Source organism: Nerophis ophidion, linkage group LG16 (genome assembly GCF_033978795.1).
Source record: "Nerophis ophidion isolate RoL-2023_Sa linkage group LG16, RoL_Noph_v1.0, whole genome shotgun sequence".
NCBI classification, from domain to species: domain Eukaryota; kingdom Metazoa; phylum Chordata; class Actinopteri; order Syngnathiformes; family Syngnathidae; genus Nerophis; species Nerophis ophidion.
Window position 1 is genome coordinate 13,152,129 of NC_084626.1, and position 13,223 is coordinate 13,165,351.

Here is a 13,223-nt window from a genome sequence, read left to right on the forward strand (position 1 = left end):
TTACAAATATGTGCCAGACTGTGAACCCACACCAAACAAGAATGACAAACACCTTTTGGTAGAACATCCGCATCGTAACACAACATAAACACAACAGAACATTTACCCAGAATCCCATGCAGCCCTGACTCTTCCGGGCTACAATATACACACCCCCGCTACCACCAACCCCCCAGCTCCCACCCTCCCTACTACTTGCGTCGGTTGAGGTGTTGTATATTGTAGCCCGGGAGACTTAATGCCTCAAGGTGTTCCGGGTATTTGTTCTCTTGTGTTTAAGTTGTGTTAAGGTACGGAAATTCTCCCAAAAAGGGTTTGTCGTTCTTGTTTGGTGTGGGTTCAAAGTGTGGCGCATATTTGTAACAGTGTTAAAGTTGTTTATACGGCCACCCTCAGTGTGACCTGTATGGCTGTTGAGAAAGTACGTCTTGCAGCCACATGCAATGTTCTGCAAAAGTCTCATATAACATGTTATGGAGCCAGTACATTGGTTGTGTGATGTAAAAGCATGCGCGATGACATGTAGTAGAGCAGTAGTCCTCTTTCAGGTGCGCGAACCCCTGGAGGTACTTGAAGGTATGCAAAGGGACAAGTGAGATTTATTAAAAACATTCTAAAAAAAATAGCAGAAATTCATAAACCTTTTATAAATGTGTTTATTGAATATTACTTCAATGAAATATGAATGTAAGTTCATAAACTGTGAATAAATAATACATCAATCCAACATTCAGTGTTGACAGCTAGACTTTTTATGGACATGTTCCAAAAATATTGATGTTAAAGATTTATTTTTTTGTGAAGAAATGTTTAAACTTAAGTTGATGAATCCAGATGGATCTCTATTACAATCCCCAAAGAGGGCAAGTTGATGATTACTTCTATGTGTAGAAATCTTAATTTATAATTGAATCACTTGTTTATTAAGTTTTTTAGTTATTTTTATATCTTTTTTTCAAAATAGTTCAAGAAAGACCACTACAAATGAGCAATATTTCGCACCGTTATACCATTTAATAAATCAGAAACTGATGACATAGTGCTGTCTTTTACTTCTTTATCTCTTTTTTTTTAACCAAAAATGCTTTGCTCTAATTAGGGGGTACTTGAATTAAAAAAAAATTCACAGTTCACAGTGAAAAAAGGTTGAGATTGAGAAACACTGTTGTAGAGGACGTTAAAGGCAGTGCAGTCAGGGCAGCCCTTAATAATGTCGGCCGGGTGAAATTTGGGACAAATTCGGAGAATGGTTGCAACGGTAGATTGTCGGGAGGTGCACTGAAATTCAGGAGTCTCCCAGAAAAATCGTGAGGGTTGGCAAGTATGTTGCTAGGGCGGGAAAGCCATTTATAGGAGGTGAATTCATTAAAAAGTGCATGTTAAATTTTTTAAGAAATCTTTTCTTGCGGCCCAGCCTCACCCAGTTTCTGCATCCAGTGGCCCACAGGTAAATTGAGTTTGAGACCCCTGGTTAAGATGATCAGTGTTTCCACAAAGATACATATAATTAATTATTAATAATAACATAGAGTTAAAGGTAGATTGAGCAAATTGGCTATTTCTGGCAATATATTTAAGTGTATATAAAACTGGTAGCCCTTCACATTAATCAGTACCCAAGAAGTAGCTCTTGGTTTCAAAAAGGTTGGTGACCCCTACGCTAGAGAATGAAGAGTGCTTGAAACGCTGCATGTCAATATCTCCGTTCGGTGCCACACCAAAAAAATGCCGAGGCAAACATTTCCAGATCAACACCGTATGAAAAAAATAGTCAACAACAGAAGGAGATACGTCCGCAGGAAACTACCACATACCGAAGGACATAAACTATTTTATTTTCTATTATGCAGCTCATTTCTATTTGACAGTTATTGAAATAGCTTGTGTGACTTCATGCAAAAAGTGCACTTTGTTTTAAACTATTGTAATGGCGTTCTGTACAAAAAGTGCACTTTAATTTAGCGTTGTTTTGATATGTCATCTGAGTGACATCATGCACAAAAGTGCACTCATAGCTTGTTTTAAAATGTCTGACCATCTTGCACTTTCTGTTTTAAAATGACATGAATGTTTGTGCCACTGCTTAATAACTGTTTAATAAACACAGTTTTGGTTAATTGACTTTGTTGTGATTTCCCTCTCCGCATGAAAATTTAAAAGGAGCATATATTAATGCAGTATGAACAAGAATGTTTTAATGTAGACTCATACAATAGAATCATCATACTGCTGTGATTATATTCATCAAGTGTTCATTCAAGGCTAAGGCAAAATATTGAGATATATATCGTGTATGGTGACATGGCCTAAAAATAGCGAGATATTAAAAGAAGGCCATATCGCCCAGCCCTAGACACAATATTTAAGAGAGAAGTCGGCTTGCTAGTCCATAGATTTGTGAAAATGAGTCCGCCAGAACACTTAAATTGGATAGCCCTGCTGCATAGAAACCATTTTATGTGCAATCAATGGCGGCCATTAAATGACTCATTCCTTGTCGGGGTTACAGTATCTAAAGGAGAAGAGGTGCAAAGGGATCGCCAGGTTTCTGCAAGTACACATCACACTGACGGTGACTCTATGTTGTGCACGCCACACTTGGTGCAAACATAGCGACAAACCTTTGTTCTCCTGGCATCCAGCAGCTGCAGAGCAAGGGCAGAATGAACAGAAAAAACAAAAAACAAATGTATGGTAAAACAGTGTCAGTGTCAGAGCATGACGCAACAGAGGCGGATGAGCAACAGAATGCCAACAAATTAATTTGAAAAAGAAGACACTGGACTTGTTTGTCCACATTGTTCTTCACATGAGACAAAGTATGACTTTATGGACCTTTCTGGAAAGAGATAAAGAGAAAATAGCATCTTTCGTCCAAAAATTAATGTAGGAGATACCAATATTTCATTAATTTAAGTATTATTAAAAAAATATGTGGTAATCATTTTTGGTGGTGTGGTTTTGTTATAAACATGTTCAATAGTTTAAAGCAAACCCCACTATATCAACAACTAAAAAAGAAGAAAAAAAGTATAGATTATCGCTAAAGGTGATATCGGCTCTCTTTTTACTCGCTACCAAATCTGTAGCATACGCCACCTCTAAAAAAAGGCTGCATGTCAAACCACAAGAGGGCAGTGTTGCTTCTGACAAACTGCTGGTCACAATTCATGGTGTGAGTCAGTAACAGAACGCATTCACCTCTCTCATGTTCTCCATTTTCACACACAATTTGGTGTGCAGGCACACGGAAGAATAAGAACACCTCACACACCACAATGAGCAGAAATATCAAATATATTCCAATGAGTTATGAGTTTTAATCAAATAATCAGTATTCTATTTTAGCCATTGTCTGTCTCGTAACTTGTCTTCCATCCTTCATTAAATGGGTGCTGGCCTGATCGATACCCTTTCGTCTTTGAGCTAAAGTGCATGCAGCAGCAGTCAATGAATCCATTTGCATGATTGCTCTGTGGTTCAAGACCCGCCCATAAATAACACTTCCTGTGAGTCACTTGTGACTCATATGATGTCGTGGTCACCTCTCTTTCGACAAAAAGACTCCATCTTCTTGTCTTTGCGCTGCATCTCAAACAAACAAACCGTGTCCCCCTTTTAATGATAACAATAGCGGCGACATGGCGAGACGGCCATGGTTGCTTGACACGGTTGCTAAGGGCCACAACCACGGGGTAGTGTCATGTGAAATTAGATGTACACTTTTTATATTTTGTGTAATAACTATAGACTTTTGAAAACTTGGAGGGTTCAATTTGATTATGGATTTAAAGGATTTAGAAAATCAAACCCTTGTAACATTAAAGACTGAGATGGAGACACAGTAATTAAAATTTCTGGCAATAAAAAGCAACACTGTCCTTTACGCATAATCCACTGGGAAGACCAAGTGTTCCCAAAAAGGAACGTTTAACAGCGTTTTTTCAAACTTTGGCTTCTCCTTACCACTTTTGCCAGCACTAACTCCTGCAAGCCATAGTCTGGACTGTACTGTTTGCTTACAGAATAGACACATGCAACGTGAAAATATTTGTGTGTGTGTGTGTGTGTGTGTGTGTGTGTGTGTGTGTGTGTGTGTGTGTTAGCGCAAGCTAACATGAAAACAAGAGAACTTAATGTCTTTCTTCTATAGAAAAACGACATATTTCAATCTAAACTTATACTGTATAAACACTTTACCCTCTGAGCAACTAAGATATTCAATCGTGCACTTTGACCCTATTGGCTGTGCTTTCTTAGACAGAGAGATTGATTGATACTTGAAGCAAAATGACAACAGGAAGTGAAATTTTAATGACATCACAGAAACTGGGCATTATGCACCCAACATGCGTTTTTTTTTTTTCATTATATTTGAAAAAATAAAAATGAAAAACACAAAAAAGATGTACAAATGAAACTGAATAAGTTTATCATATTCAAACACTCAAATAAACAATGCCTTTTAAATAGCCAGATGATCAATATTTTCATATAACATTACTTCTGCAAACAAAGTATATTGTCCATCCATCCATCCATCCATCATCTTCCGCTTATCCGAGGTCGGGTCGCGGGGGCAGCAGCCTAAGCAGGGAAGCCCAGACTTCCCTATCTCCAGCCACTTCGTCTAGCTCTTCCCGGGGGATCCCGAGGCGTTCCCAGGCCAGCCGGGAGACATAGTCTTTCCAACGTGTCCTGGGTCTTCCCCGTGGCCTCCTACCAGCTGGACGTGCCCTAAACACATCCCTAGGGAGGCGTTCGGGTGGCATCCTGACCAGATGCCCGAACCACCTCATCTGGCTCCTCTCGATGTGGAGGAGCAGCGGCTTTACGTTGAGCTCCTCCCGGATGGCAGAGCTTCTCACCCTATCTCTAAGGGAGAGCCCCGCCACCCGGCGGAGGAAACTCATTTCGGCCGCTTGTACACGTGATCTTATCCTTTCGGTCATGACCCAAAGCTCATGACCATAGGTGAGGATGGGAACGTAGATCGACCGGTAAATTGAGAGCTTTGCCTTCCGGCTCAGCTCCTTCTTCACCACAACGGATCGATACAACGTCCGCATTACTGAAGACGCCGCACCGATCCGCCTGTCGATCTCACGATCCACTCTTCCCCCACTCGTGAACAAGACTCCTAGGTACTTGAACTCCTCCACTTGGGGCAGGGTCTCCTCCCCAACCCGGAGATGGCACTCCACCCTTTTCCGGGCGAGAACCATGGACTCGGACTTGGAGGTGCTGATTCTCATTCCGGTCGCTTCACACTCGGCTGCGAACCGATCCAGTGAGAGCTGAAGATCCCGGCCAGATGAAGCCATCAGGACTACATCATCTGCAAAAAGCAGAGACCTAATCCCGTGGCCACCAAACCGGAACCCCTCAACGCCTTGACTGCGCCTAGAAATTCTGTCCATAAAAGTTATGAACAGAATCGGTGACAAAGGACAGCCTTGGCGGAGTCCAACCTTCACTGGAAACGTGTCCGACTTACTGCCAGCAATGCGGACCAAGCTCTGACACTGATCATACAGGGAGCGGACTGCCACAATAAGACATTCCGATACCCCATACTCTCTGAGCACTCCCCACAGGACTTCCCGAGGGACACGGTCGAATGCCTTCTCCAAGTCCACAAAGCACATGTAGACTGGTTGGGCAAACTCCCATGCACCCTCAAGAACCCTGCCGAGAGTATAGAGCTGGTCCACAGTTCCACGACCAGGACGAAAACCACACTGTTCCTCCTGAATCCGAGGTTCGACTATCCGGCGAAGCCTCCTCTCCAGTACACCTGAATAAACCTTACCGGGAAGGCTGAGGAGTGTGATCCCACGATAGTTGGAACACACCCTCCGGTCCCCCTTCTTAAAGAGAGGGACCACCACCCCGGTCTGCCAATCCAGAGGTACCGCCCCCGATGTCCACGCGATGCTGCAGAGTCTTGTCAACCAAGACAGCCCCACAGCATCCAGAGCCTTAAGGAACTCCGGGCGGATCTCATCCACCCCCGGGGCCTTGCCGCCGAGGAGCTTTTTAACTACCTCAGCGACCTCAGCCCCAGAAATAGGAGAGTCCACTACAGATTCCCCAGGCACCGCTTCCTCAAAGAAAGACGTGTTGGTGGGATTGAGGAGGTCTTCGAAGTATTCCCTCCACCGATCCACAACATCCGCAGTCGAAGTCAGCAGAACACCATCCGCACCATACACGGTGTTGATAGTGCACTGCTTCCCCTTCCTGAGGCGCCGTATGGTGGTCCAGAATCGCTTCGAAGCCGTCCGGAAGTCGTTTTCCATGGCTTCCCCGAACTCTTCCCATGTCCGAGTTTTTGCCTCCGCGACCGCTAAAGCTGCACACCGCTTGGCCCGTCGGTACCCGTCCACTGCCTCCGGAGTCCTATGAGCCAAAAGAACCCGATAGGACTCCTTCTTCAGCTTGACGGCATCCCTCACTGCTGGTGTCCACCAACGGGTTCTGGGATTACCGCCACGACAGGCACCAACAACCTTGCGGCCACAGCTCCAATCAGCCGCCTCGACAATAGAGGTTCGGAACATGGTCCACTCGGACTCAATGTCCCGCACCTCCCTCGTGACATGTTCAAAGTTCTCCCGGAGGTGTGAATTGAAACTCTCTCTGACAGGAGACTCTGCCAGACGTTCCCAGCAGACCCTCACAATGCGCTTGGGCCTGCCAGGTCTGTCCGGCATCCTCCCCCACCATCGCAGCCAACTCACCACCAGGTGGTGATCGGTAGAAAGCTCCGCCCCTCTCTTCACCCGAGTGTCCAAAACATGAGGCCGCAAATCCGATGACACAACTACAAAGTCGATCATGGAACTGCGGCCTAGGGTGTCCTGGTGCCAAGTGCACATATGGACACCCTTATGTTTGAACATGGTGTTTGTTATGGACAATCCGTGACGAGCACAAAAGTCCAATAACAAAACACCACTCGGGTTTAGATCCGGGCGACCATTCTTCCCAATCACGCCTCTCCAGGTTTCACTGTCGTTGCCAACATGAGCGTTGAAGTCTCCCAGTAGGACAAGGGAATCACCCGGAGGAGCACTTTCCAGTACTCCCTCGAGTGTACCCAAAAACGGTGGGTACTCTGAACTGCTGTTTGGTGCGTAAGCACAAACAACAGTCAGGACCCGTCCCCCCACCCGAAGGCGAAGGGAAGCTACCCTCTCGTCCACTGGGTTGAACTCAAACGTACAGGCTTTGAGCCGGGGGGCAACCAGAATTGCCACCCCAGCCCGTCGCCTCTCACTGCCGGCAACGCCAGAGTGGAAGAGGGTCCAGTCCCTCTCGAGAGAACTGGTTCCAGAGCCCTTGCTGTGCGTCGAGGTGAGTCCGACTATATCCAGCCGGAACTTCTCTACCTCGCGCACTAGCTCAGGCTCCTTCCCCCCCAGTGAGGTGACGTTCCACGTCCCAAGAGCTAGCTTCTGTAGCCGAGGATCGGACCGCCAAGTGCCCTGCCTTCGGCTGCCGCCCAGCTCACAATGCACCCGACCTCTATGGCCCCTCCTATGAGTGGTGAGCCCATTGGAGGGATGACCCACGTTGCCTCTTCGGGCTGTGCCCGGCCGGGCCCCATGGGAACAGGCCCGACCACCAGGCGCTCGCCATCGTGCCCCAACTCCGGGCCTGGCTCCAGAGCGGGGCCCCGGTGACCCACGTCCGGGCGAGGGAAATCTGGGTTCATTTCGTTGTAATTCCATAGAAGTCTTTGAGCTGCTCTTTGTCTGATCACTCACCTAGGACCTGTTTGTCTTGGGACACCCTACCAGGGGGCATGAAAACCCCCAGACAACATAGCTCCTAGGATCATTGGGACACGCAAACTCCTCTACCACGGTAAGGTAGCAGGTATTGTAAGGTATTGTATTTAAAAAAATAATAAAACCAATACATCTAGGGTTTCCCCTACATGTAATTGATCGTGGCGCAGCGTCACTGCAAGGTAAAATCCACCACGCCTTAAAAATTAGCCCCTTTTACATGGAAACAAATTGAAGTAATGCATTGAACAAATGGACATATAGCTTATTATTTACTCAGTGATGCACCGAAAATTCAGCACCCAAAATACGCTAACCGTAAGTAAAACGCAAGTGATTGTCTGGAGCCTTCAACTGAGGGCACGCGGAGAGCCCCGCTTTGCACTCAAATCAGACCAACCCAGCCCTTAGAGCCAATTTTTGTCCCGAAGTTACAGACTTGCCGACTTCCCTTATCCGCCTTCTTCTAACATGCCAGAAGCTGTTCATCTACGAGACCTGCTGGGAATTGGAGATTGTAGTAGAGATTTCTCTAGAACTGCAAGGAAAGTTCAGCTTCACCTAAAAAACGAATGTACTTTTTGTGTTTACATTTCATTGACTAAATATGCGCTAGGATACATTAAACTTTTTTCGGAATCAGCTACTTTCACAACAGCTGCTGCAACTTTATTCTCATTCATTTAGAGCATAGAGTGGGTTTTTCTACTGCCGCAAAACTTGACGATAATTGGATAAATGCTTGGCTTTGTCGCACCAACGGAAGTAGAGCATCTGCATAAGTGAATGAGAAGTGGACTAGGCCTCGGCTGGCCATTGGATGGTCTGTTCGAGGCTGAATCCCTTTTTGAATGACAGCAAAATGAGCGAATCAGCGATCTTAAAGTATAGAACACTGCCTGTTGTTCTTGTTCATACCAGCCAACAAGCCAAAGAGAAAGAACATAGGCATTTGAGGGAATCCCTCAAAACCTATGGTTATTGCAGTTGGTCGTTTGTAAAGAGTGCCCCCAGTTCCAGAAATAACAAGAACAGAGTGGATGAAGACGCAAAAATATTGTCATTCCACATGTGTCAGGTCTATCCAAGAAACTCAGAATTATTTTTAACCAACACAACAATCCAGTACACTACAAACCAGGTCACACCCTAAGACAGAGACTGGTGCATCCTAAAAACCAGACACCCCACACTCACAAAAACATTCTTGTGTATGCTATCCAGAGTAATGATGAACGCACTGATTCATACTGGGGGGCGGAGGGGGGTTGGCGGACTCAGGCGACGCATGGCAAAACATACGATCGATTAAATGCCCTGAGATGTTGAAATGAAGCATTTTACAATCTTTTAAGTCACTTTTTTTGTAAAATGTAGCATTTTCTTTATATATTTTATCTGGCATCATATTAAGACAGTAGCTGAATTTTAGCTTCCCCTACGTAAAATACACCGCTGGTATACCGGCTGTTTTACATCGTACAATTAAAAATAATTATGTAAAAAAGAAATACAGCAAAACGATATAAGAAAAACTATGTTAATAACAATTACTAATAAGACAGATTTCTTTTGAAATGTATGTACATTTTTTTGCCTTTTTTTATTGTATGCATCATCAACGATTGTGCAAATTATGTGATGATGTCTGCTGACCACGCCCTAAGAAAAAACATTGACGCTTAGGGAAGGCTATCCAGAACGAAACTAAAACTGAACTGGCTACAGAGTAAACAAAAACAGAATGCTGGACGACAGCAAAGACTTACTGTGGAGCAAAGACGGCGTCCACAATGTACATCCAAACATGATATGACAATCAACAATTTCCCTACAATGAATGATAAAAACAACTTAAATATTCTTGATTGCTAAAACAAAGTAGATGCAGGAAATATCGCTTAAAGGAAGACATGAAACTGCCACAGGAAAATATCAAAAAAAGAGAAAAAGTCACTAAAATAGGAGTGCAAGACAAGAACTAAAACACTACACACAGGATAACAGCAAAAAATTCATACGGCGTGATGTGACTGGTGGAGACAGTACATCTACTTTGAGACAAAGGCTATAGCAATGCATGCTTGGTTATGGTTTAAAGTTATATCCAACCATTGCGACAACGACTTTTTTACTGTCAACTGAGTTTTGTTTTTTTAGTGATTTCTGTTGGTGGTGTGCCTCCAGATTTTTTCAACACGGGCAATGTGCCTTGGTTCAAAAAAGGTTGAAAAACACTTGTGTAATGTGTAAAGCTCAGCCTCCATTTTAGGGCCCGTGTTGACAAGGACTGACTGGGTGTGCGAGCGTCACTGCTGGTCATGACTCAGTCAAATGCGGCTCGCCACAGCTCACAGATTTGCCGCCAGTCGATTTTGTCCTGCAGGAATTGGAAGGGAATTGTGCTGAATCCAAATTTCGTAGTGTTGTCGCGTTTGGACGCGGCAAACACGTGCCCTTAGTCGCTCGCCTTAATAGGCAGATGATTGATGAACAGTATTTAACACTGCTAACAGAAGCTTGAGGCATACTCCTGTGCAAAAGTATTGGGCCACCACTAGCTTCTTTTTTTGTAACATTTCGGCATTGGTGGAACAATCATATGGAACAACTGTGACTGTCATCATTACAGAACCATTGGGGCCTGACCTTGTGTGTGCACTTAAAGAGCCCAGAAATCAAGAGAGAAAACACCAATTATGGCAATAAGGCCCATCTCCCGCCACTTCCATACCTCTTTAATGAAGTCTATCAAGAAAGCTGTGAACATAATTGAGTGCAGCGTTGGAGATAACGCGGACGGACAAAGCAGAGGACAAGACTCCAGCAGGGAAGAGGAAATGTGTGGGAAGTGACCGTGCTTTGAGTATGTACTGCACAACTAGAATGCACTCCAGGTGGTAAACAGTGCTGAAACAAAAGGTAGATGTTCATATCGTAGAAGAATGTGAAAGCATTTGAATCTCCCCTTGGCAACTGTCGAGGGATTGCCAGCAAGTGAACGCATGGAAGTGTAAGAAACACTCCACGCTTAAGTTGCCAATGAATGAATTAGAGTCTTTAAGGTGGAGGGCAGCGTGTCATAACAATAGACAGAATGCATTTAAAGTAACCAGTCCATGCAAGATTCAACATGGCTTCAGGTGCAATGGCTGGTATCAAAGTAGCTTGTCCACAATAGTATTAAAGTAGTCAACAGTAGTATTATACTGTAGTAGTCTACAGTAGTGCTACAGTAGTCTTCAGTAGTATTATAGTAGTTGGCAGTTGTATAGTAGTCAACATTAGTGTTATAGTAGTCTACAGTAGTATCATAGTAGTCTACAGTAGTATCGTAGTAGTCTGCAGTAGTATTATAGTAGTCTACAGTAGTGTTATATCAGTCGGCAGTGGTGTTGTAGTAGTCAACAGTAGTATAGTAGTCTACAGTAGTGGTATAGTAGTGTACAAGTGTTTTATATTAGTCTACAGTAGTGTTATAGCAGTCGGCAGTAGTGTGGTAGTAATCAATAGTAGTATAGTAGTCAACAGTAGTGTTATAATTAGTCTACAGCACTATTATAGAAGTTTACAGTAATATTATAGTAGTCGACTGTAGTGTTATACAATTTCACAGTGGTGTTATGAGTAGTGTTATAGAAGTGACACTAGTGTTACAATAGTCCACAGCATTATCATAGTAGTGGACAGTAGTGTTACTGTAGTCGATAGTAGTAATATAGTAGTCAACACCAGTGTTTTAGATTGATTGATTGATTGATTGATACTTTTATTAGTAGATTGCACAGTTCAGTACATATTCCATACAATTGACCACTAAATAAAAACACCCAAATAAGTTTTTCAACTTGTTTAAGTCGGGGTCCACGTTAATCAATTCATGGTAAAAGTCTGGACTACTAATATAGTAGTCTACAGTAGTGTTATAGTAGCCTACAGTAGTATTACAGTCGTCTGCAGTAGTGTGTGTTATAGTAGTCAAAAGTAGTATTAAACTAATTTTAATATAATTATAGTAGTTTCACAGTAGTGTTAAGCCATTTATAGTAGTATAAGAGTAGTAGGGAGGTTATCAGGTGACCACGGATAAGCTTCCACCTAGGTTGCGCTAGCTGTTCAAAATTGGAACCCAGGATGGACCACTCCTCTTTGCATCAGTTGGTGAAGTCTCTGCGCTGCTGACTTGTCTCAATTCAAGATGATCCCCTGCTGGTCTCCCAATGTACTGGACTTTCACATGAAGTCAGGACCCTTGGTGATCACTCCCTATGCATCAGTCAGTGACGTCTCTGCTCCCAACTTGTCTACATGCAAGAAGATCCCATGCTGGCCCCACTATAGACTAGACTCTCACATTATTAACCGTATCCACTCGGCATCCATCGCCCTTTTAAACATCTGTGATTAAGGGCTAGAAAAGTAAACTTTGATTGATTGATAGTCAACAGTAGTATTGCACTAATTATATTAGTATTATAGTAGTTTTACAGTAGTATTATCTCATGCTGGCACAACACAAGACAGAAGAGACTTCAGGAACTATACAGTGAGACACGTCCGAGAGTTCAGAAGTCAAACCAAACCAAAAACATTAGAGCACTCGTCATATAGACACTTTTCGACTGCTGTTTTTTTATTGAGTAAGTCTTTGAAAACAGCATAGCGGGTCCAGTCACATATAGGATCTTTGAGTAGCTGAGTTTTCCTTTCATTTATATAGAGGATTTTTGAATAGCTTTTTTGGAGCAGAGCTATCCTGTCATACAGTATGGAGGATCTTTGATGCGTATATTAGCAGTATAGCTCGGTTGGTAGAGTGGCCATGCCTGCAACTTGAAGGTTCCAGGTTCCAACACCAGTCCCGCCATCCTAGTCACTGCCGTTGTGTCCTTGGGCAAGACACTTTACTAGGGGTGTGGGAAAAAAATAGATTCGAATTTGAATCGCGATCCTCACGTTGTGCGATTTAGAATCGATTCTCATTTTTTAAAAATCGATTTTTTTTAATCAATCCAAGAAAACAATACACAGCAATACCATAACAATGCAATCCAATTCCAAAATCAAACCTGACTTAGCAACACTCAGAACTGCAATAAAAACAGAGCAATTGAGAGAAGACACAAACACGACACAGAACAAACCAAAAGTAGTGAAACAAAAATGAATATTATCAACAACAGTATAGCAGTGATTAAAAATCCCTCATTGACATTATCATTAGACATTTACAAAAATAAAAAAAACAACAATGGTGTTACAGTGGCTTACACTTGCATCGCATCTTATAAGCTCGACGACACACTGTGTCCAATATTTTTACAAAGATAAAAAAAAGTCATATTTTTGGTTCGTTTAATAGTTAAAACAAATGTACATTATTGCAATCAGTTGATAAAACATTGTCCTTTACAATTATAAAAGCTT

The 13,223-nt window shown here is 43.2% G+C and overlaps 1 protein-coding gene across 7 annotated transcripts in view; it reads right to left on the reverse strand.

The window, feature by feature from the left end:
• Positions 1-13,223, reverse strand: part of erc2 (ELKS/RAB6-interacting/CAST family member 2) — a 94,960-nt gene that overhangs the window by 62,367 nt on the left and 19,370 nt on the right. For 5 of the 7 annotated variants that reach the window (XM_061874313.1, XM_061874312.1, XM_061874315.1 and 2 more), the window contains exon 3: positions 2,622-2,645. The exons of the other annotated variants lie outside the window; for them this stretch is intronic. In XM_061874313.1, the coding sequence (XP_061730297.1) occupies positions 2,622-2,645 (24 nt within the window). The remainder of the gene's footprint in view (positions 1-2,621; positions 2,646-13,223) is intronic. 7 annotated transcript variants of the gene reach the window in all.